At 54.2% G+C, this 22316-nt stretch overlaps 1 protein-coding gene across 1 annotated transcript; it reads right to left on the minus strand.

Annotated features, from left to right (window-relative positions):
* Nucleotides 1-48: 48 nt before the first annotated feature.
* LOC123357889 (zinc finger protein 675-like) lies at nucleotides 49-21847 on the minus strand (the record flags this gene model as incomplete). The annotated part of the gene is made up of 3 exons (XM_045000806.1): nucleotides 21628-21847; nucleotides 16192-16317; nucleotides 49-576 (listed from the first exon to the last, which is right to left on the minus strand). Coding segments are annotated over exons 1-3 (874 nt in total), but the record flags the coding sequence as incomplete, so codon positions are not given.
* Nucleotides 21848-22316: the final 469 nt, after the last annotated feature.

Genomic DNA, 22316 nt, shown 5'->3' on the forward strand with positions numbered 1-22316 from the left:
AGGGCGTCTCTCCCGTGTGGAGTCTCTGATGTGAGATAAGGTGTGAACGCTGACCGAAGCTTTCCCCGCACTCAGAGCATCCATAAGGTTTCTCACCCGTGTGGATTCTCCTATGTGTGCTCAGGGCAGAGCTCCGATTAAAGCTTTTCCCGCACTCAGAGCATCCATAAGGTTTCTGACCCGTGTGGATTCTGCTGTGTGCGCTCAGGGTAGAGCTGTGATTAAAGCTTTTCCCGCACTCAGCACATGTGTAGGTCATCTCTCCTGTGTGGGTTCTACGATGTGTGATAAGGTTTGAATGCCGACTGAAGCTTTTCCCGCACTCAGCGCATGTGTAGGGCGTCTCTCCTGTGTGGATTCTATGATGTACGAGAAGGTCTGAGCTCCGACTGAAGCTTTTCCCACACTCATGGCATGTGTAGCATTTCCCTTCCAAGTGGATTCTGTTGCGGGTTATAAGGTCTGAGTGGCTACTGAAGTTTTCCTCTGGCCTCTGCTGAATCTCACAGGCTTTTGCTTTTTCTGGGAGTGCACAACTCCCATAAACATTCCCTTTGGATCTTCCCGATAACGTTCCATGTGGTTCTACTTGCTGAGCGTCTTCCTGCTGGGGTTTCTCCTCCTCATTCTCACTCACCATCCCATCACCTGATGGGAGAGAGAGAGAATCCAGACATAGGTCACTCCCTGTGCCGGAAAGAAAGGAAATTTCAGAGAGAGGAATGGAAAAAGGGATGAACAATCCAAAATGTGTGTGGGAGAGATCAAACCTATCAGGAGCTGATTTTCCCCAAACCCTTCCCCAGAGGAGAGAGAAAGGATCAGTTTTGGTCCGCATCTCACCAGAACACTCAAGGGAAAGCGAGACCGGGGAGGAACCTGCTGCAAGGGAAGCCATGAATGACATCTGCCATAATGATTCCACATCTGCAAGGAACAATCCAGAACTTGGAGAGCTCACAGGGTCTTTGTAGGGCATCCCAAATGTTTCCTGCATTCCCACACAGTTTTTGAGTTGGTTTAACCAAGTCCTCACCTGTGCAGGCAGCTCTTGGAAGCACTTCTTTCTCAGAGCCCTGGAGGTCCGGGACCCACGGCTCTTCCCCTCGTTCCAGCTGCGAGATCACATCAGGTTTGGAAATCGGAAACCCTACTGCAGGCAAAGAAAACAAGGGAGGTCGGTGGAATTTGTGGGATACTTGTCACAAAGAATATTCCATGGTTGTAATCCCTGCTCATTTTTAAGCAGTAGAATACCAAGGTCATCTTCCTTGGCTCAAAGTGGCAGAAGAGTTAGTATTATTATTATAAATAATCCTCTCTGGCAATAAATCCCTTATCAATGGTTGTGGTTGTGAAACCCTCCTTTCTTTATTGTCTTATCTTTATGGTCACCACTTTTACCTTGTTAATCAGTCTGGTTCTTTAATTGTTTCTATCTGCTGTAAAATTCATGTTGCTAAGTGTGAGTAAATTACGTATAATTACAGATATAATTGATTAGAGAATTATGTTATGACATGTTAGAATCGTCAAGTATCAGGGGGTAGCTGTGTTAGTCTGGATCCACAAAAACAACAAGGAGTCTGGTGGCACCTTAAAGACTAAGGGCTTGGCTACACTTACAAGTTGCAGCGCTGGTGGAGGCTTTCCAGTGCTGCAATTACACCCCGTCCACACTTGCAGGGCACAACCAGCGCTGCAACTCCCTGGTTGCAGCGCTGGCTGAAAACCCATCCCGGCAGGGGTATAAGGAGTGCAGCGCTGGTGATCCAGCGCTGCTCAGCAGGTGTGGACACTCACCAGCGCTTTAATTGTCCTCCAGGGAATAAGGAGGTATCCCAGAATTCCTGTTCAGCCACTCTGCTCATCAGTTTGCACTCTACTGCTCTTGCCTCAGGTGACCCGCCCTTTAAATGCCCCGGGAATTTTAAAAATCTCCTTCCTGTTTGCTGCAGCCAGGTGTGGAGTGCAATCAGTTAATCTTTCCAGGTGACCATGCCTCCACGTGGCAAACGAGCCCCAGCATGGAGCAATGGCGAGCTGATGGACCTCATCAGTGTTTGGGGGGAGGAATCTGTGCAGGCACAGCTGCGCTCCGGCCGTAGGAATTACGATATCTTTGAGCAGATATCAAGGGCCATGCTGGATAGGGGCCATGATCGGGACGCACTACAATGCAGGGTGAAAGTTAAAGAGCTGCGGAGTGCCTATTACAAAGCCCGCGAGGGGAATCGCCAATCCGGAGCTGCCCCCACGACCTGCCGTTTTTACAGGGAGATGGACGAGATACTTGGGGGTGACCCCACTGCCAATCCCAGGACAACGATGGACACTTCTGAGCAGGCTGGGGGACAGGAGGAGGAGGCGGAGGCGGAGGCGGGGGAGGAAACCGCGAGTGAAGCTACTGGGATGGGGGAAGACACCCCAGAGTGGGCATGCAGCCAGGAGCTCTTCTCAAGCCAGGAGGAAAGTACCCAATCGCAGCAGCCAGCAGTTGCAGAAGGACAAGCAGAGGAGCGGGTTAACGGTAAGCGGCTTTTATTTTCTGGGTGGAAATGTTTCTGGAGAGGAAGGGGGGTTATGGCTGCATGCATGCCAGACTAGAATAGCCCGTTGATGTGGTCTATCACGTCGCGGTAATCTGCTTCAGTTATCTCAGCAAAAGTTTCAGCCAGAGCGTGGGCAATATGCCTGCGCAGGTTTATAGGCAGAGCCACTGTGTTCCTTGTCCCAGTCACGCTGACGCGTCCGCGCCACTGTGCTGCGAGTGGGGGGGGACCATTTCTGAACACAGGCAAGCCGCGTAGGGTCCCGGGCGGAATCCACATTGCTGTAAAAGCGCCTCCCGCTGTTCCCTAGTGACTCGCAGCAGGGAGACATCTTGCAGGATTAACTCCTGTGAAAAATGTTGGGAGACTCTTTAGTGAAGAGATAGGGAGATAGTGAAGATCACCCCTGCAGCTGCATCTTCACTCAACCCCTCTATCACTCCAGATTACCCGAAGCAACCAGCTCCCCTCTATCAATCAAGCCCCACTTCTCCCTCTATAAGCACCCCTCACTCACCATTTCGTGGCTTCTGTCGTGTTATGCGTGTGGTAAAAGAATGCTAAAGTGAGAACTCCCTCAGTGTAACAATTCATGTCTGGAGATAGTGGATACAATGCTGCCCCTGTTAAATGTTGTCATTTCTGGGTTTCTACAGTGACCTTGACTACTGGACTGAGCAGATGTTCCACTGCACAGAGGCTTCAAAATTTGAGAAAAAATCCCCGAAAGAGCAAAGAGGACATGCTGAAAACTGTTCTTCATCAGTCTGCTACAGAGAGAAAGGAATTGAAGGAGTGGAGAGAGAAGGAAAGCATGATCCGCCAGAGACATTGGCGTAGAAACGCTGTGGCAAAGAGGAAAAGCACAAACCAGCTACTAGACATCCTGTCGCGCCAAGCGGACTCTCTCCAGGCTATCGTAGCCATGCAGGCAGAGCAGTCCCGTGCTGCCCCCACCCCCCCCCGTCCCAAAGCTTTTTGCCTTGTGCCCCAATGTCAGCTCAAACCGCCTTTCCCCAGCATTCAGGTTCTTACCACCACCAGCTGCCTCCAACACCTGTACGTTCACCAACCAGTCCTGATACCTACCACCACCCTTACCCTCTGCACTCAACCCCCATCACCATGCAGTATATGCACCCTGAAGTGCAGGATTCGTTAAACAGCACTCCAGACAGGACATATGCAAACTTGTGACTGTACAGTTCACCAACCCACACCCCTGCCCTCTTGTTTTCATGAAATGTTGTGTGTCTGTCTGTCTGTCTGTCAAGGAAGTTTTTTTCTTTTCAATAAAACAATTCTTGGCTTTGAAAACAGTCTTTATTATAGCAGATAGTTAAAGATACCTTAGCCCAGTAAAGAAAGAGGCACTGCAAATCATATTATTATTAGGGATAATAGAATAACAGTGTAAACAGTGCAATTCACTCCCAGGCAAGGCAGCAAACATTACTGTTGGCTTTCAGCCTCAAATTCTTCCCTCAAGGCATCCCTAATCCTTGTAGCCCTGTGCTGGGCCTCTCTATTAGCCCTGCTCTCTGGCTGTGCATATTCAGCCTCCAGGACTTGAATCTCGGTGGTCCATGCCTGACTGAATGTTTCACCCTTCCCTTCACAAATATTATGGAGGGTACAGCAAGCGCATATAACCGCGGGGATGCTGCTTTCCCCCAAGTCTAGCTTCCCATACAGACATCTCCAGCGGGCTTTTAAACGCCCAAAAGCGCACTCCACAGTCATTCGGCACCGGCTCAGCCTGTAGTTGAACCGGTCCTTGCTCCTGTCAAGCTTCCCTGTATAGGGTTTCATGAGCCAAGGCAGTAACGGGTACGCGGGGTCTCCAAGGATCACAGTGGGCATTTCGACATCCCCTACTGTGATCTTCCTGTCTGGGAAAAAAGTCCCTGCCTGCATCTTCCTGAACAGGCCACTGTTCCGAAAGATGCGTGCATCATGCACCTTTCCAGGCCAGCCTGTGTAAATGTCAATGAAACGCCCGAGGTGATCCACAAGCGCCTGGAGAACCATAGAGAAATACCCCTTACGATTAACGTACTCTGATGCCAGGTGGGGGGGGGCCAGAATAGGAATATGCGTCCCATCTATCGCCCCTCCACAGTTAGGGAAACCCATTTGTGCAAAGCCATCCACAATGTCCTGCACGCTCCCCAGAGTCACGGTCTTTCTTAGCAGGATGCGATTAATTGCCTTGCAAACTTGCATCAAAACGATTCCCACGGTCGACTTTCCCACACCAAACTGGTTCCCGACTGACCGGTAGCTGTCTGGAGTTGCCAGCTTCCAGATTGCAATAGCCACCCGCTTTTCCACCGTCAGGGCAGCTCTCAATCTTGTGTCCTTGCGCCGCAGAGTGGGGGCGAGCTCAGCACACAGTCCCATGAAAGTGGCTTTTCTCATACGAAAGTTCTGCAGCCACTGCTCGTCATCCCACACTTCCATGACGATGTGATCCCACCACTCAGTGCTTGTTTCCCGAGCCCAAAAGCGGCGTTCAACGGTGCTGAGCATTTCTGTGAATGCCACAAGCACTTTGGTGTCACACGCGGCAGGAGAATCGATATCGATATCATCGTCAGACTCCTCACTGTCACTTTGGAGCTGAAGGAATAGCTCGACTGCCAAACGTGTTGTGCTAGCGACACTCATCAGCACAGTCCTCAGCAGCTCGGGCTCCATTTCCCACAGAAATCGCGATTCACACACAGAGCAGAAATACACTCACAATGGCGCCAAACGTTGCCAGAAAGACAGAATGCTGGGATGTGAAGCGATGCACCACGGGGCGTTGGAACAGGAAGCGGAATGACCCACACACTTCCTTCCCCTTCCCACAATACTCAGCGCCAAAACGGCACCAAAACGGGACGAGGTGCTCTGTGGGATAGCTGCCCACAATGCACCTCTCAATACAGCGCTGGAAAGTGCTGCAAGTGTGACCACACTGCAGCGCTGGTAGCTGTCAGTGTGGCCACACTCCAGCGCTGGCCCTACACAGCTGCATGACCAGCGCTGTAACTCCCAGCGCTGCAACTTGTAAGTGTAGCCAAGCCCTAACAGACTGATTTGGGTATAAGCTTTCGTGGGTAAAAAAACCTCACTTCTTTAGGTGCATGGAGTGAAAGTTACAGATGCAGGCATTATATACTGACACATGAAGAGAAGGGAGTTACCTCACAAGTGGAGAACCAGTGTTGACAGGGCCAATTCAATCAGGGTGGATGTAGTCCACTCCCAATAATAGATGAGGAGGTGTCAATTCCAAGAGAGGGGAAGCTGCTTCTGTAATGAGCCAGCCACTCCCAGTCCCTATTCAAGCCCAGATTAATGGTGTTACATTTGAAAATGAATTTTAGTTCTGCTGTTTCTCTTCGAAGGCTGTTTCTGAAGTTTTTTTGTTCAAGAATAGTGACTTTTAAATCTGTTATAGAATGACCAGGGAGATTGAAGTGTTCACCTACTGGCTTTTGTATGTTACCATTCCTGATGTCCAATTTGTGTCCATTTCTTCTTTTACCTAGAGACTGTCTGGTTTGGCCAATGTACATGGCAGAGGGGCACTGCTGGCACATGATGGCATATATCACGTTGGCAGATGTGCAGGTGAATGAGCCCTTGATGGTGTGGCTGATGTGGTTGGGTCCTCTGATGGTGTCGCTAGAGTAGATCTGGGGACAGAGTAGGCAACGAGGTTTGCTACAGCGATTGGTTCCTGGGTTGGTGTTTCTGTGGTGTGGTGTGTAGTTGCTGGTGAGTATTTGCTTCAGGTTCGGGGGTTGTCTGTAAGCGAGCACTGGCCTGCCTCCTAAGCTCTGTGAGAGTGAGGGATCGTTTTCCAGGACAGCTTGTAGATCATTGATAATGCACTGGAGAGGGGCTGTATGTGATGGCCAGTGGTGTTGTATTTGGTGGAGCCTTTGTGGGAGGTGTGGGATTTACCTGAATAGGCCTAAGGAGACAATCCCAGGTCAGATATTTCGCACCCTCATTTTGAGAGACTAATGAGGAACCACAAGCGGGTGGAATACGCCACAGGATTCTGAAAGAAGGAAGTCTGGGGCGGGCTCTAGCAATTAGTTTGCTATGCAGTATCTCAGCAGTTGGACGCATTCATATATTAGAATGATTAATAAATCAGTGATGTAAATCATGAGAATTGAGGCTTGATGCTTAATTATGGACTTCCCAAAGGCCAGGTATGGTTTGGGGCAGCTATTGACGTTACTGTAATCAGAGTAAAGGAGCAGATATGGTATATCGCCATCCTCTTAGCATAAGAAACCAGAGAAAATAACTCTCCTAGTTACCAGTTTTTCATTTTGTCAGGTCCCCAAGACAGTGTAAACTGAAGCAGGGCCTCCCTTCTGATGGGCTCCCTTGCGCCTCGATCTTTGTTTCCAATGGTGTCCATAGCTTGTAAGTCCACACCGTGCAAGCCCGTCTTTACTATACTTCTCTGACTCTAATCGTTAGGTGTACTGATCCTTGCCTATGATTTCAACTATAAATCAAGTGTCTGTGCGTTTCACCCAATTTCATCTCCTCCATTAACTTTGAGTAGCCATGTACAAGGGCGAGCTGTACCCCCAATACGTCATCTTGTAGGTGTAAAAATTGTACAGGCTACACCACCACCCTGTGACATCATCAACAAAGTGCCCATTTGTGCCTGGGTAGGGGCCCTGCTCTGGGAGGGAGGATGCAGCAAGGACTCAGGGTCGGTGGCCGGGTCGCTGTGCACAGAGACGGGGAGGTTATACAGGGAGGGGGGTAATGAGCGGGAGGTCAAGAGTTAAAATAATAATATGGGGGGGGGAATGTATAAAGAAGTGAAACTGAACAGAAATAAAACTAGAGTGGAGGCTCTAAACCAACAAGGCTTGGGTAGGGATCCGGGGTTAAAGGTCTGGGTTCCCCACAGCTCTGGATCCCCAAACCTCTCCTCCCTCCCACTGACCCACCCAGCCCACCCTGGGTGCCCTTCCCCCACACTGCCCTCCCCTTCATCCCATTACTGGCAGCCGGCACCACCTCCCGGCACCTTGGGAGATTCTTGTGTTCCCTCGTCTCTCACAACCTCCTCCCTCCCTGCTGCTTCTTAGCTCTAACCCTGCACACACACCCACTCCCCATGTCCTGGCACCCCAGAATTATCTACTTCCCCCTTCTCCTCCCCTCCCACAGCTCTGTTTCTCCCTTCACACCGTGGGGTCCTGAATGGGAACATTATTACACTCTCCTATCAAAAGAGGCTCATCTGACTGTCCACACAAGCCAGGCATGACTCATACACCTATTTACTCAATTTAGAATTCTACAGGCCGTATATTTTCCTCTTACAATGAGGAAAAGGCATGAAAGCTACAGTGATTAATGTAGTTATTAATGTAAGCCAATAAGGATACATTCAATGCAGTTTTAAAATGATTGACAGCACCAAAAAAAGCACATGTCCAAAAATTATACTAGTAGGTGGGAGATGAGGCAAAAATAGTGGGGGCAAGGAAACTTGTCAAAACTTGTATGACAAATAAAGGTATAAAATTACTACTACTCAGGTTCTTTAGAGACCCCACAGCTTCTAATAACCCAGAGGACAGGACTCCTTACCCAGGGAGGTCACCGTCTCATAGTTCTCCTGCATGACATGCCTGTAGAGGGCTCTCTGAGTGGGGTCCAGCAGAGCCCCCTCTTCCCTGGTGAAATACACAGCCACCTCCTCGAAGGTCACCAGCCTCTGAAAGAGCAAGAGTCCAACACTCAGTACCGTGCTGCCCCACTCACAATCCCACTGTTTACACAGAACAGCAGCACCAGGGAAATGGAAGCTCCGGGAGGCACATGTTAACAGAGTCCCACCCCACCTTGCCTAGAACAGCCAGGAGGAATCAGAGGGTAGAAAGAGAGAATCTTTGTGTCTCCCACCTGACAGACAGAGGCAGGGTCATCACATTTATCACATACCCACTAGCCAGAGCTTGATACAGGAGATGGGGCTGTCTCTGGACCCTGCTGGTGGCTCCCTGGTAGGAATCCCAACACTCTCCAAATAAAATATATGGAAGAAAGGGGAAGTCAATAGTAAAGACTATAAGTTAGAAGGTCAGAATTGTAGAAAATTGGTAAGGGAAGCTATCAGAAATCAATGATCAATCAATGAAAAATAAGAAGGAAGTTTTAAAAGTATATTAAGTACAAAATTAATCCTAACAACGGTAGTGGTAAATTACTAGATGGAAATGGCAAAATTATCAAAAATAATGCAGAAGAGGTAAAAGTGTTCAATAAATATTTCTCTCCTGGATATGGAGAAAACAAATGATGTAACACATATCATAAGATGTTGACAACGATACTCTTTCCATTCCGACAAGAAGTCATGAGTATGTTAAACAGCAGGTATTACAGTTAGATGTGTTTAAATCAGCAGGTCCAGATAACAAGAGTTTTGAGAGACCCGGTGGAGAAGCGTGGAGGACTGTTAGTGTTGATTTTCATTAGGACTTGGAACACTGAGGAAATTCCATAAGACTGCAATAAAGCTAATGCTGTGCCAATATTTTAAAAGTGTAAAAGAGATGAACGCAGCTAATTAGAAGAGTGTTAGTCTAAAATCGATAATGGGCAAGAGAATGGAGCAGCCGATACTGGTGTTCATTAATAACGAATTAAAGGAGGTAATATAATTAGTACCCATTAACAAAGGTTTAGACACAATAGATTGTCAAACCAACTGGATATCCTTACTGGATGAGATCAAAAGTTTGGTTGCAACTAATAGTATTGATGTAATATACTGTGGCAAATTCAGGCCAATTAGCTACCTGGAGAGGGGTAACAATTATCCAGGAAGGCTTAGCCAGCAAAATAAGGTTCAGCAGGGGCAGGGGTTGGGAAGAAACTAATCAGTTCAGCTGGCCCCAGTTGCTAGAGACCTTTTTTAAACCCTCCCTGACAAGGAAGCCAGGGGGGAAGGAGGACGAGAGAAGCAGGGCAGCTGCCAGCAAGGAGGGACAGCTGAACTCTGAGACTCGCTGCAGGACGGAGGGCATTCTCCCCGGGGGGGGGGGAAGAAACTAGAACTAGGAGGCTGGCTGAGAAGGAATCAGCCCGGCCTTGTGAGATTGAGAAGGGTTTTTTTTTCCCTTGTGCCTAGCCTGTGCCTCTGAAGCTAGGACGGACTGAGCTAACAAGCAGAGGGGCAGGTATCTTGCCACACATGGTGTCAGAAGTGGGATCCGCCCAGTGAGTGAGGCTCCATGGCAAGCCGTAACTGGGCAGGGTGAAGACCCCAAAAAAAAAAAAAAATTTTTTTTCTTCTAAACTGGAGGATGTGCTGAAGGCACTGATGCAGGCCACTGCGGCCCAACAAGAGGCCACCCGAGTGCAGGTGGCTGCCCAGCGGGAGTCCGTACGGGTGCAACAGGAGACCAACCAGCTGTTGATGAGCCAGGCAGCCCAAGATCGAGCAAACCTGACCGAGGTAGTGAATCAGTTGAAGGCCCTGACCACGATGACGCAGGGGGCCCAGGGGACCCGACCGCTACGGGCAAGCAACTACTTGCAGAAGATGATACCAGAGGACGATGTAGAGGCATATCTCCTCGCGTTCGAGAGGACGGCCGGGCGGGAGGCCTGGCCACGAGGACCAGTGGGCCGGTCTGCTGGCTCCATTTCTATGCGGGGAGGCCCAGAAAGCCTACTTTGACATGCCCGCGGAAGCAGCCATGGATTACTCTCGGCTGAAGGCGGAGATCCTGGCGAGGGCAGGCCTGACGCCTGCCATAAGGGCCCAGCGCTTCCACGAGTGGAAGTACCGGGAGGACAAACCCCCGAGGTCCCAGCTATTCGATCAGATACACCTTGCTCGGAAGTGGCTCCGCCCCGAGGCCCATGGTCCGGAGAAGGTATTAGAACTACTGGTATTGGACAGATACATGAGAGGGTTGCCGCCGGACATACGGGGTGGGTCTGCCAAAACGACCCCTCCTCTTATGATGATCTGGTTGCTCTCGTGGAGAGACACTTGGCAGCCCAAGAACTATCTCAGACCCCCGGGGGAGGAGGCGCCAATATCAGAGGCCAGCCTCTACGCCGAGGCCACCCGTTCGCCCTAGCCCCGGGCCGGAAAATGGAGGGGAGGCAGGAGGTGAAGGAACCACCGGCAGGCCCGGAAAGACTGGAGGACTGGGGAAGAAGGGCTCCGGGAATGCATCCCGGCAGCCCGAAAAATAGGGGGCTGCCCAAGGGAGGATACCGATGTTATGCCTGTGGTGAACTAGGGCACAATGCTGCCCAATGCCCTGACCTTGGGGAGCCTATGCAGTGCGAACTAGGGGAAATATGGGACCGTGCGGGCTAATCAGTCTGGTCGGGGACACGATGGTTCCCTCATAGATACACTCGGCCCGTTAAGCTGAACGGGATAGGGGACCACAGCATTAATAGACTCAGGCAGTGCAATTACGCTGGTCTCTGGAAGCTGGTCAAGCCGGGCCAACTATCCCAGGCCCCCGCGCTCGGGGATATCCTGTGTACATGGGGATGTCGGCTACTACCCGACCGTCCCTGTACGCATTGAGGTGCTCGGAAACCCCACCGAGGTGACGGTAGGAGTCGTTCCGAAACTCCCTTACCCCTGTCCTTATCGGACGTGACTTCCCGGGATTTGATGGCCTACTCCCCGGGAAAGAGGAGGAAGGGTGGGAGAAACCCTGTGGGCCCAGGGGCGGCCCAGGTGGGACACCCTCTCCCCGCTTTCCACGAGTTTGGCCAGGACGTGTTCTCGGAGAAGCCCGGTCGAACTACGGAAGTGCACCATCACATCTTCACAGAGCCCGGGGTGAAGGTGCACGTCAAGCCATACCGGATCCCGGAGGCCAAAAGAGAGGAAATTCGGAAAGAGGTCAGGAAGATGCTGGCCCTAGGGGTTATTGAAGAGTCTCATAGCCAGTGGTCCAGTCCCGTGGTTCTGGTGCCAAAGCCAGACGGCAGTATGAGGTTCTGCAACGACTTCCGCAAGCTGAACGAGGTATCCCGGTTTGACGCCTACCCCTTACCCAGGATCGACGAACTGATCGACAGATTAGGAAAGGCCCGGTTCATGTCTACCCTGGACCTTACCAAGGAGCCTATTGGCAGTTCCCCCTGGCGAAGGACCGACAAGGTGAAGACGGCCTTTGCAACCCCGGGAAGAAGGACTATATCAATACACCGTTCTTCCCTTTGGATTACATGGGGCTCCCGCTACCTTCCATGCGGCTAGTGGATAAGATGTTACGGACCCATAGGGAGTACGCTGCTGCCTATCTTGATGATGTCATCATATATAGCCCCGACTGGGAGACGCATCTCGGTAAGGTAAGAGTGCGTAGTTTTAGATACCCTGAGAAGGGCCGGGTCTTGTCCGCAGAACCCCTAAAGTGTTCGATCGGGTTAGCTGAAGCCAAATACCTGGGGTATGTAGTGGGGAGGGGCGTGGTGAGGCCCCAGCTCAACAAGCTAGACGCCATATTTTGAAGTGGCCCCGGGCCCCCCAAACTGCGGAAAGAAGCAGGTCCCGAGCGTTCCCTGGGACTCGTGGGGTACTTATAGGCGGTTTCAATTCCCCACTTTGCCCACCAAGGCATGCCCCTTATCGGACCTGACCAGGGCTCGGGGCGTCCGGACATAGTGAAAAGGTCTGCTGCAGGGCCGAAGCCGCTTTTGTGGGATCTACGAACGGCCCTTCTGCACGGACCCTGTTGCCTAGTAGCCCCAGACTAGGGGGCAGGAGTTCATCCTACAGAACGGAACACCGCCTCGGAAGTAGGCCTGGGGGCAGTGCTTTTCCTCTTTTTTTTTTTTCCAAATGGTCGGAGATGAACGAACACCCCGTCCTCTACCCTCAGTAGGGAAAAGCTCCTGCCTAAGGAGAACGGAAGTACGCCAGCGTGGATGAAGGAATTGTCTGGCGGTTAAAGTGGGGCCGTATAGAAAAGCCTCCGGATTATTTTTACTCGTCGACGGAGATTTGCCCTAGTCTACGGACCATGCCCCGATCTGCCTAATGGATGCACCAGGAACAAGGACAAGAATACGCGTGCGGGAGTGACGAGATGGTTCCTGTCGCTTCGCTTTCAGCCCTTCCACTTCATGCGTTCGGCACCGGTCCGGGTCTCAACATGGCAATGCGGATGGCCTGTCAAGGGTACATTGTTTTCCGACCCAAGTGGCCCAACCCCATAGTGTTGAGCAGGGGGGGGGGGGATATGTGGCAAACTCAGGCCAATTAGCTACCTGGAGAGGGGTAACAATTAGCCAGGAAGTCTTAGCCAGCAAAATAAGGTTCAGTGGGGCAGGGTTGGGAAGAAACTAATCAGGTTCAGCTGGCCCCAGTTGCTAGAGACCTTTTTAAACCCTCCCTGACAAGGAAGCCAGGGGGAAGGAGGACGAGAGAAGCAGGGCAGCTGCCAGCAAGGAGGGACAGCTGAACTCTGAGACTCGCTGCAGGACGGAGGGCATTCTCCCCAGGGGGGAAAAGAAACTAGAACTAGGAGGCTGGCTGAGAAGGAATCAGCCCGGCCTTGGGAGATTGAGAAGGGTTTTTTTTCCCTTGTGCCTAGCCTGTGCCTCTGAAGCTAGGACGGACTGAGCTAACAAGCAGAGGGGCAGGTATTTTGCCACAGCCCCCTTCACTCCGAATCCTGCTCCCCCTTGCACTCGCCAACCTCTACCTCCTGCCCCCTAACCCCCTGCCCTGGGCCCCCTTCACCCCTAATCCTGCTCCCCCTTCACTCCCAACCACTCCTCCTGCCCCCTAACCCCTGCCCTGTGCCCCCTTCACCCCAAATCCTGACTCCCCCTTCACCCCCAACGCTCCCCTCCTGCCCCCTAACCCCTCCCCTGTGCCCCCTTCACTCCTAATCCTTGTCTCCCCCTTCAACTCCCAACTCTCTCCCTCCTGCCCCCTAACCCCTGCCCTGGGCCCCCTATCACCCCTAATCCTGCTCCCCTTCACTCCCAACCGCTGCCTCCCTGCCCCCTAACCCCTTGCCCTGGGCCCCCTTCACCCCTAATACCTGCTCCCCCTTCACTCCCAACCGCTCCTCCTGCCCTTTAACACCCTGCCCTGGGCCCCCCTTCACTCCTAATCCTGCTCCCCCTTTACTCCCAACCTCTCCTCCTGCCCCCTAACACACCCTGCCCTGGCCCCCTTCAACCTCTAATCCTGCTCCCCCCTTTACACTCCCGAACCTCTCCATCCTGCCCCCTAACCCCTGCCCTCTGCGCCCTTCAGCCCTAATCCCTAGCACCCTCCCTCCTGAGCTCCCTGCATCCCCCTACCTAGCACCCGAGGTGGGGAAGTGACCTGGATGCAGGGAGCCCTGGTGGTGTGATGTTGGGGGGACTGTGTGAACGAGAGTGTCAGAGTGTGTGTGTGTGTGTGTGTGTGTATGTGTGTGCGCCCGTGCGCGTGGTCTCTGTCTCTTTAAGAAAGTTCCACCAGGATCAGGAGCCTGAACTAGGCTTGTATCAGACACAAGCAGCTGCCGGCAGCTCCGGCCCCAGGGAGGCAGCACCTCACGCAGATTCCCCACCCCGTCCCGTCCCACCCCAGCTGCAGTGGAAATCGGGTACCCCGGGTGGGGGGGAGGGACCACCCCCCCCATCAATCAGCACCTCCCCCCTGCAGAGCAGTCAGGAGGAGGCTCCCAGTCCGGAGTGGCCAGGGGTGACTCCAGGGCCAAACAGAGGAGGGGGCCCCCCAGCTCCGGAGGTGTCACCCTGGCTCCCACTTCTGATCCGTCCCAAACAGCCCCCTGGCAGCTCGGTCTAGTTATTTCCTCTCCCACGCCCCCAGGCTGCTGGCTTCGGCACTGCCTCCCCCGTGCCGCATCCGTCGCCCAGCGAGCCTCCATTGGCAGGTCAGCTGGGAATGCAGCCCCCCGCGCGCCCCTTGGGTGGGCCGTCCCTGGGCGGGGGTCCCTGTAGCCCCCCCCAAAGACTGAGAACGCTGCATCCCATGACATGTTGATAGGTGGAGGGACCGATTGGTGCAGATAAACTCTGCATGGCCCAGAACCGTTCTGGAGGGATGGACCTATTCTCTGAGTCACCCCCATCTCCTTTTCCAGGGTCACAGAAGCCGAAATGACACGTTTCCCCCCCCCTGTTCCAGCTCCTCTTCGTTTAAAAATTAATATAAATATAATGAAAAAAAAAGTTTCCAAAATTAATTGCTCCATCACAACCGGGAGTGATACAAGCTGCATCACTGGTGACGCTAACTGGAACCCTTTGCAAACTGAGGATGGGTATAAATAACGATCGCACCCAGCTGTGTGGCAAGAGGGACCTCACTCCCATGACTCGTGGGACAATGGAGTTTGATAGAAAGGACAGTCAGGTCTGCGCCGTGACCGGACAAAAACCGCAAACCGCCCCCTCGCCTGGACCAACTGCGGGATAAACGGAGAGTTCGAGCCGCCGTCACGGTTTCCCAACGCGGGAATGAGCAAAGCCATTACTAAGGTTCAGCTTTGGGCGTGGGTGTTTTATAGCACGTCCACAAACAGGATCCGAGCAATAAAACAAAAATTCCACGGAAGGCTCCTTACCCCTCCTTGTCTTTCACTGGAAGAATAACCCGGCGTTGGAGAAACGACAAATGGAGCCCTGCCGGGGGGGGGTGGCTGGTAGCTGCCAGTTCCTTACCTCTGGCTTTATGGGCTTACCACTGGCACCGGGATGGGGACGGTTCTTGCTCCTGGCCCGAGAAAGCTTATGCTCAAATAAATTTGTTAGTCTCTGAGGTGCCACAAGGCCTCCTGGTCTTTTAGCATTTGGAGGGTGTCTCTGCCCGTGTTGATTCTCTGATGCGTAGAAAGTTGTGAGCTCTGAGTGAAGCTTTTCTCCCCACTCGCGGCATTCATAGGGCCTCTCCCCCGTGTGGGAATCCTCCGAGTGTGCGATGAGGTTTGAGCTCTGAGTGAAGGTTTTCCCGCACTCACAGGCATCCGTAGGGTTTCTTTCTCCCCCGTGTGGAATCCTCTGATGCGTGATAAGAGCCGAGTTGTCGGATGAAGCTTTTCCCGCACTCACAGCATTCATAGGGCTATTCCCTTTGGTGTGGATCCCTCCTTGCGCGATGAGGTTTGAGCTCCGCGTGAAGCTTTTTCCACGCACTACGACGCATCCGTAGGGCTTCTCGGTTCTCACGGACTGCATGGATTCTCGTGGTGCGCGATGAGGTTTTGAGTTCTGAGTGAAGCTTTTCCCGCTCTCACCGCACACGTCGGGCCTCACTCCCGGGTGGATCCTCCTGATGCGTAGTCAGGTCTAGAGCTGCTAGTGAGAAGCCTTTTACCGCACTCACAGCATACGTAGGGTCTCTCTCCCGTGTGGATTCGCTGGTGCTGAAGGAAAGGCTGAGCTGTCACTGAAGTTTTGTCGCCACACTGGCAGCATTCATAGGGTCCTTCTCTCCTGTGTGGACTCTATTGTGCGTAATGAGCGCTGAGCAGACAGCGATACTTTTCCCGCACTCGCAGCACCGATAGGAGCTTCTCCCCGGTGTGGAATCTTCAGGTGCGTAATGTGAGCGCCGAGCTGAGCCTTGAAGCGTTCCTTCCCGCACGTCGCGGCACCCGATAGTGCTTCTCCCCGGTGTGGATTCTCAGGTGCGTGGTAAGTTCTGAGCTGTGGGTGAAGCTTTTCCCGCTCTCGCCGCATCGGTAGGGTTTCTCCCCCCCGTGTGGAGTCTCTGGTGGACAAGAAGGTTTGAGTTGTTAGTGAAGATTTTCCTGCACTCGCCGCACTCGTAGGGTTTCTCCCCCGTGTGGATCCTCTGAAGTCTAAATGAGGTTTTGAGGTTCTGCGTGAAGGTTTTCCCGCACTTGCTGCATTCATAAGGCTTCTCACACCGTAGTGGATTCGCTGATGTTTAATAAGGGCTGAACAGCAATCTAAAGGCTTTCCCGCTCTCACTGCAAGTATTTTTTCCTCTTTTCCTCTGGGGATTTCCTGCTGGGCTTTGGGTTTCCTTGAGGTCCTTCTGAGTTTCCCCAACCAGAAATTTAATTTACCCACTTTCTCCCCTGGCCTGTTTCCCTGCTCTCTCTCTGGTCTGTGCTGAATTCTCGCAGGATTTCCCCTGCTCGTGAATCGTGGACCACATTCCCTTCCGATCTTTGCGATAATGCTCCGAGTTTTATCCACTCCGCTCAGACCTCTTCCTGCTGAGGCGTCTGCTCCTTCGTACTCGCGTGGCATTGCGTCACCAGCCGGGACAGAGAGAGAAACCGCAAAACGGGATGCATTAGGGAAGCGAGCAAAACCAAAAAATGGTTCTGGCGAGAGGTCAAATAAAAATCAAGAACTGAACTACCCCAAACGGGAGAGATTAATTCAGTCCTTCACATCCCATCCAAATTCTCGGCGGCAAGGGAGCAAGGCTAATGCCGGGTGTCAGCTACAATCTGTCGTAAAGCCATGAGCCCTCTCTCTGCACTGAGGCCACCACATCCTGCTGAACGAAGAGAGCTCCAAGGTCATTGTAGGGGATCCCAGATGTTTATTTCAGCCACTGACAGATTCTGAGGTGGTTAAATGCGTCTATTGTCTGTGCAGCGAGCTCTCATGATCTCTCTTCTTCCTCTGAACCCAAGATTCCACCCACCTCCCCAGGAAGCCCATTCCCGTGGCCGACAATCATTCCTGTCACGTCTGCAGTGGTTGCCCGGTGTCCTGCATCCATGCACCACGCAATGATGATCGACCAACAATATCTCATTAGCTTTTCTACCGATATCCCTCGGCTAGGGACACGCTACAGTTGATGTCAATTATGATGCTCAGAACCGGGGGTTTGAATAAGCCGCCCCCCCTGGGACGAGTTAAGTTACAGCACCCTATACCCCGGTGTGGACAGGGCTATGTCTGTGGGAGAACTGTCCATCAAGATACAACCAACCACCCTGGCCCTCTTGCACTGTGAACGGTCACGGACGTCCACCGAAGAAAGCGCATGTCTGTGCCTCGGTAATCGGCGTGGTCGTGGGGGCCCGCGGGGAAACAGAAAGAAATCAAAACCAGTGAGACGGGAAAGACGTGTGCGTACACGGCGGAGGGGTAGGCCGTGGATAAGGACAGTTTCCTTTTCTTTAGGCGAGACCCCCGACACCCGCAAGGTTTACCTGAGCAAAGAGACGAGGTGTGACGTTGTGCTGTTCCCGCAGGTGTTGTGTAGCAGGGCAGGGCAGAGGGCTGGGGGGGGGGGGGGGGGGGGGGGTTTGTTGTGTGTCACTGGCATGTGGGGTGATGCTGAAACAGGGCAGCGTAATGGTTACACTGTAGGGGTGACGGGAATCCTATACACAGCGAGGTCACCGGCTCCTAGTTCTCACTGCATGACATCCCAGTAGAGGGATCTCTGAGTGGGGTCCGAGCAGAGCCCCCTCTCCCCTGGTGAAATGCAACAGCCACCTCCGTCGAAGGTCACCGGGCCCCTGAAAGAGCAAGAGCCCCCCACTCAGTACCTGCTGCCCCACTCACCAACCCCCCTATTTTGTGGCATAGAGGAGCGAATCAAATGGAAGCTCTGGGTGGATCGCATTCAACAGATTCCGCACCCCCACCCCGCTCAGCGTATCCATCAAATACCAGGGTGGAGGGACAAAGAGAGAGCCCCTTGTCCTCTCACCAGCAGATCAGCATCACACACCTACTAGCCACCGACTGATACAGGAGAATGGAGCCCCTAGCATGGTTCCAGGGAGAGCTCCCTGGTAGGAAGCCCAACAACCCTCCCTCATTGTGAGGAGCGGGATATGGGGGGAGAGGCAGCTTCCCAATAAGCCTGACTCATGGGTGCCCGACTTCATATCTCACAGCAGCCAGCTGGTTAGTGAGCTCAGGCTCCAGCACTGGGACTCTGGTCAGTTTTCCCTAGTCTCAGGTATGTGGGCTATTTTCTTTTTTCACAAACTGGAGCATTTTTCCACCGCCAAACTCTCCTGGGTCTGTTCCTAGAACCTAACCCAATATATTAAACAACTCCCAGCAGGTTTTGCCACACCCTGTCCTCCTCCCCTTTCTTCCACACCTGTGCATTTTTCCTGCCCCGCTCCAACCTCCAGACCAGACCTGTGCAAACCTTACCATCCACCGTTGTATTTGCTCTCCCTCTCCTCCAGCAGTGAACCCACCATGCAACCCCCCGATAATCTCTACCTGAACTTGCTCCTCGGCAGCCACTTCTCTACCCTGTCCCATGGGAGGCCGGGATCAGCTGGAGCGAAACATGGGCCGTCATTCTGCAGCCTGTCTGGGGGAGAAGTGCAGTTGTGGGCTTTCAGAACAGTCTTCAGTTCATTTCACACATGAATTGCCCCAGACCCTTTCCCTGCAGACAGGCACCCTAGATCCTGCCATTCCTGGGGGGCTTTGCTCCCCCAGGGCTGGATTTTTTTCTCCTGGCAATTGCTACAGGGAGGAGAAATGAGGAGGGGCTGTTTGTGCAGCGTCACTTTCCTGCCAGTCCCCAGCACTTTCCCCACAGAACCGGAAAGCTCGTACAGTTTTCCAGAGGGGAGAGAAGCTGAAATCTGATTGGTGGTTTCACCTCCTCAGTGTCCTGAGAAGTGGACAGAAAGTTACCAACCCGCCTCCGACCGCCACATCACACAGGCCATAGGGAGCCCTGAGGGGTGCTGCTTTAAGACAGGGGAATGGAAGGCCAAAATAGTGAAAGACACGTCATCTAGGCCCTGTCATTAAGCAAATAATGGCCCACCGTGGATCCACCCCAGAGGTGGCTGCATCTTAGCACTGCGGGAAGCAACCCCTCAGAAGAACCATTTGTTATGGGGGGTGTGGTATATTTTCTGGACCGCACACTGCACTCTAGAGTGAGACCGCCTCATCCCGTGCCAGCTGGAGAAAAGAAAAGGGTCCAGCCAACTCTCCCGCTACCAGCCGGGACCCACTGATCCCCAAACAGGGGGAGGCCTCCTGGCATGGACGGGTATTTAAAGATGTGGCTGGTCCCTCTCATTGGCAAAGCGTTTTAACCGGGCGTAATGAGTAATAGACACCTAGAGAGGCCGTGGGGCAAAGGTTTAGAGGGAATTTTATATCAAAATTTGCAGAGAAAACGTGTCCACAGACTCCGTAGTTTGATCACGTGAGTGAAAAAACAACCAAGCTCGAGAGGATTTTATGTCGCTGTTAAAATAACTATTTGGAAAAGGGGGACGGTTGGACAGGATTTTATTGTGACTGTCCAATGCATAATCGGAAAGCGACGGTTCCCCCCAGCGCCACCATTCACCACGGGCCGCAGGGGAGCCCTGGGGGGGGCCAGTTTTAAGGGGGCCGGGGAGGAGGAGCCTGGAAGGTCCCCTTGGATGAGGGAAGGGGCAAGCGGGGGCGGGGGATTGGGCCAGAGGCTGGGGGCGGCTGTTGGCCGTTCGGGGGATTGTGTAACGGGGTCTGGGCCGTCCCCATGGGAGGACACGTGCTCCCGCCCTTGCCCCGCCCTGGCAATAAAAGAGACCGGCCCCCCCCATCCCCACCCCAGATGCAGCCGGGTCTCAGGGCTACCCCCTCAAACTGACCCCTTTGGGGGGGACGGACTCAGGGCCGACAATTTCCTACCCCCCCCCGGGGGCCCCAGGACAAATCGCTGCAGATACAATGGGTGTTGACCACCCCCTCCAAATCAGGATTATCAGCAAGAACAGGGGGAAAATCCGGGGGTGAGACTCAGAGAGCTGATGGACGGAGGGTGAACCGTGGTGCGAGGCAAGTGGGACAAAGCAGGGACAGGATCCAATTATCCCCCCCCTTCCCCCGGGGAATTTTCCAACCTGCCCAAACAAACCCCACGGCCCCATCCCCTACTCCTCCCCCTCCTGACCCCCCCCCCAGCAAAAGGGGGGACCCACCCACCCCGGGCTCTGTCCCCGCCTGGATGCCCAGCTGCGGGCTTTTCTTTCTCGGCTCCTGCCTCCTTCCGCCCGGCAACCCCCCGCTCCCGGCTGCTCCAGCCCCTTCCTGTGCCTGCAAACCCCCCTCACCCGCCGCTCAGAGCCGGGCCGGCCCGCGATCGCTGGAGCCGGGGGGAGCCGGGACCGTGACACCACTCGCCAGCTCCTACCCCGGGAGCTGCCGCCCACAGGCATGGGGATGGACCCGGGCTGTTTGCAAGTCCTGGGCTGGGCGCTGGTAGCCAGGACTCTCCTGGGTTCTCTCCCCGGCTCTTGGGGGGGGAGTGGGGGCTGGTGGTGTAGAGCAGGGGGGCTGGGAGCCAGGACTCCTGGGTTCTCTCACCGGCTCTTGGGGGGGAGTGGGGGCTGGTGGGTTAGAGCAGGGGGGGCCGGGAGCCAGGACTCCTGGGTTCTCTCCCCGGCTCTTTGGGGGGGACTGGGGGCTGGTGGTCCAGAGCAGGTGGGGCTGGGAAGCCAGCAGGACTCCTGGGTTCTCTCGCCGGCTCTTGGGGGGGGGAGTGGGGGCTGGTGGTTAGCAGCAGGGGGGGCCGGGAAGCCAGTACTCCTGGGTGTCTCTCCCTGGCTCTGGGAGGGGAGTGGGGGCGGGGGGTTAGAGCGGGGGGGGGGGGGGGGGGGGGGCTGGGAGCCAGGACTCCGTGTGATTCTCCCCCCGGCTCTGGTAGGGGAGAAGGGGTGGCTGGTGGTTAGAGCAGTGGGGGCTGGGAGCCAGGACCTCCTGGGTTCTCTTCCCTGGCTGGCATTGTCCTCTCTCATCCCCTTTAATCTTGCAAATAAATTCTGGAGCAGGGTGCCCTGCGGAGGGGAGGCTAGGAGGACCCCATCGCCCACCTGCTCACGTTCGTATTGGGGAGGAGATCTGCCCTGTGGCCTTCTGCAAGGACAGGATAGGAACAGGACGGACCTGGAGGCCACCACCCCTTGTCATCAAGCCAGGCCAGGCCTCATCTGACTCCTGGGGATCATCTCCTTGGCTCTGGGGTGGGAGTGGGGGTCTTAGTGGTTAGGAGCAGGGGCTGGGGGACTGGGAGCCAGGATGCTTGGGTTCTAAGTCTTTGGTGTCTCACTTTTGGGGATGTTTTTGTCCCCCTGTGCCTGCAGTTTCCCCTGCGTAACCTGACGCTGCTCACTGCTTCTCATGGGGTTGTGGGAGAAAGCTGGGAAGCCGGGGGGGGGGATCCTCCCATCTCCCCCACACTCCCCCACCGTGGTTTCTTCCCTTCCCGTCCCCTGTTGCGGTGAGGTGGCTGCCACAAGCTGGATGGCCCAGTTCCGGCTGGAGGCCATCGTGTGCTCGCGGGGTCCACCTGGCAGGGAGTTTCCCCAGGCTCGCGGCACCACAGGTCCAGATCGGCCCCGCCAGTCCCGTGTCCCCGTCCTCTTGCCCTAGTGCGGGCGCAGAGACACCTCCTAGCCTGACAGCAGAGGCAGGGGCCCAGAGGTCCCAATGGCCAAGCTGGGCGGGTGACCGGCTATGGCCAGGGGATGCCGGGAGTCCAGCACCATCTGAATAGTGAGGATGAGAGTGGCCGGAAGCAGCCCCTACTCATAGGCCCCCCCCAGACTTCACTACCCAGAGACCCCCTGTGGACCCACACTGCCTGCCAGGGGCCAGCCCCCAGGCCTCTCCCCAGAACTCCCCACCAGTCAGGGATCCCCAAAAACCCCTGCCAAGCCTGGGCCCCCCCTCCAGTACCCCCGCCATCCCACCTGCCTGATAACCTCCCACCAGACCTTCACTGCCTGTCCGGGACCT

The sequence above is a fragment of the Mauremys mutica genome, unplaced genomic scaffold, assembly GCF_020497125.1.
Source record: "Mauremys mutica isolate MM-2020 ecotype Southern unplaced genomic scaffold, ASM2049712v1 001173F_np12_obj, whole genome shotgun sequence".
NCBI classification, from domain to species: Eukaryota; Metazoa; Chordata; order Testudines; family Geoemydidae; genus Mauremys; species Mauremys mutica.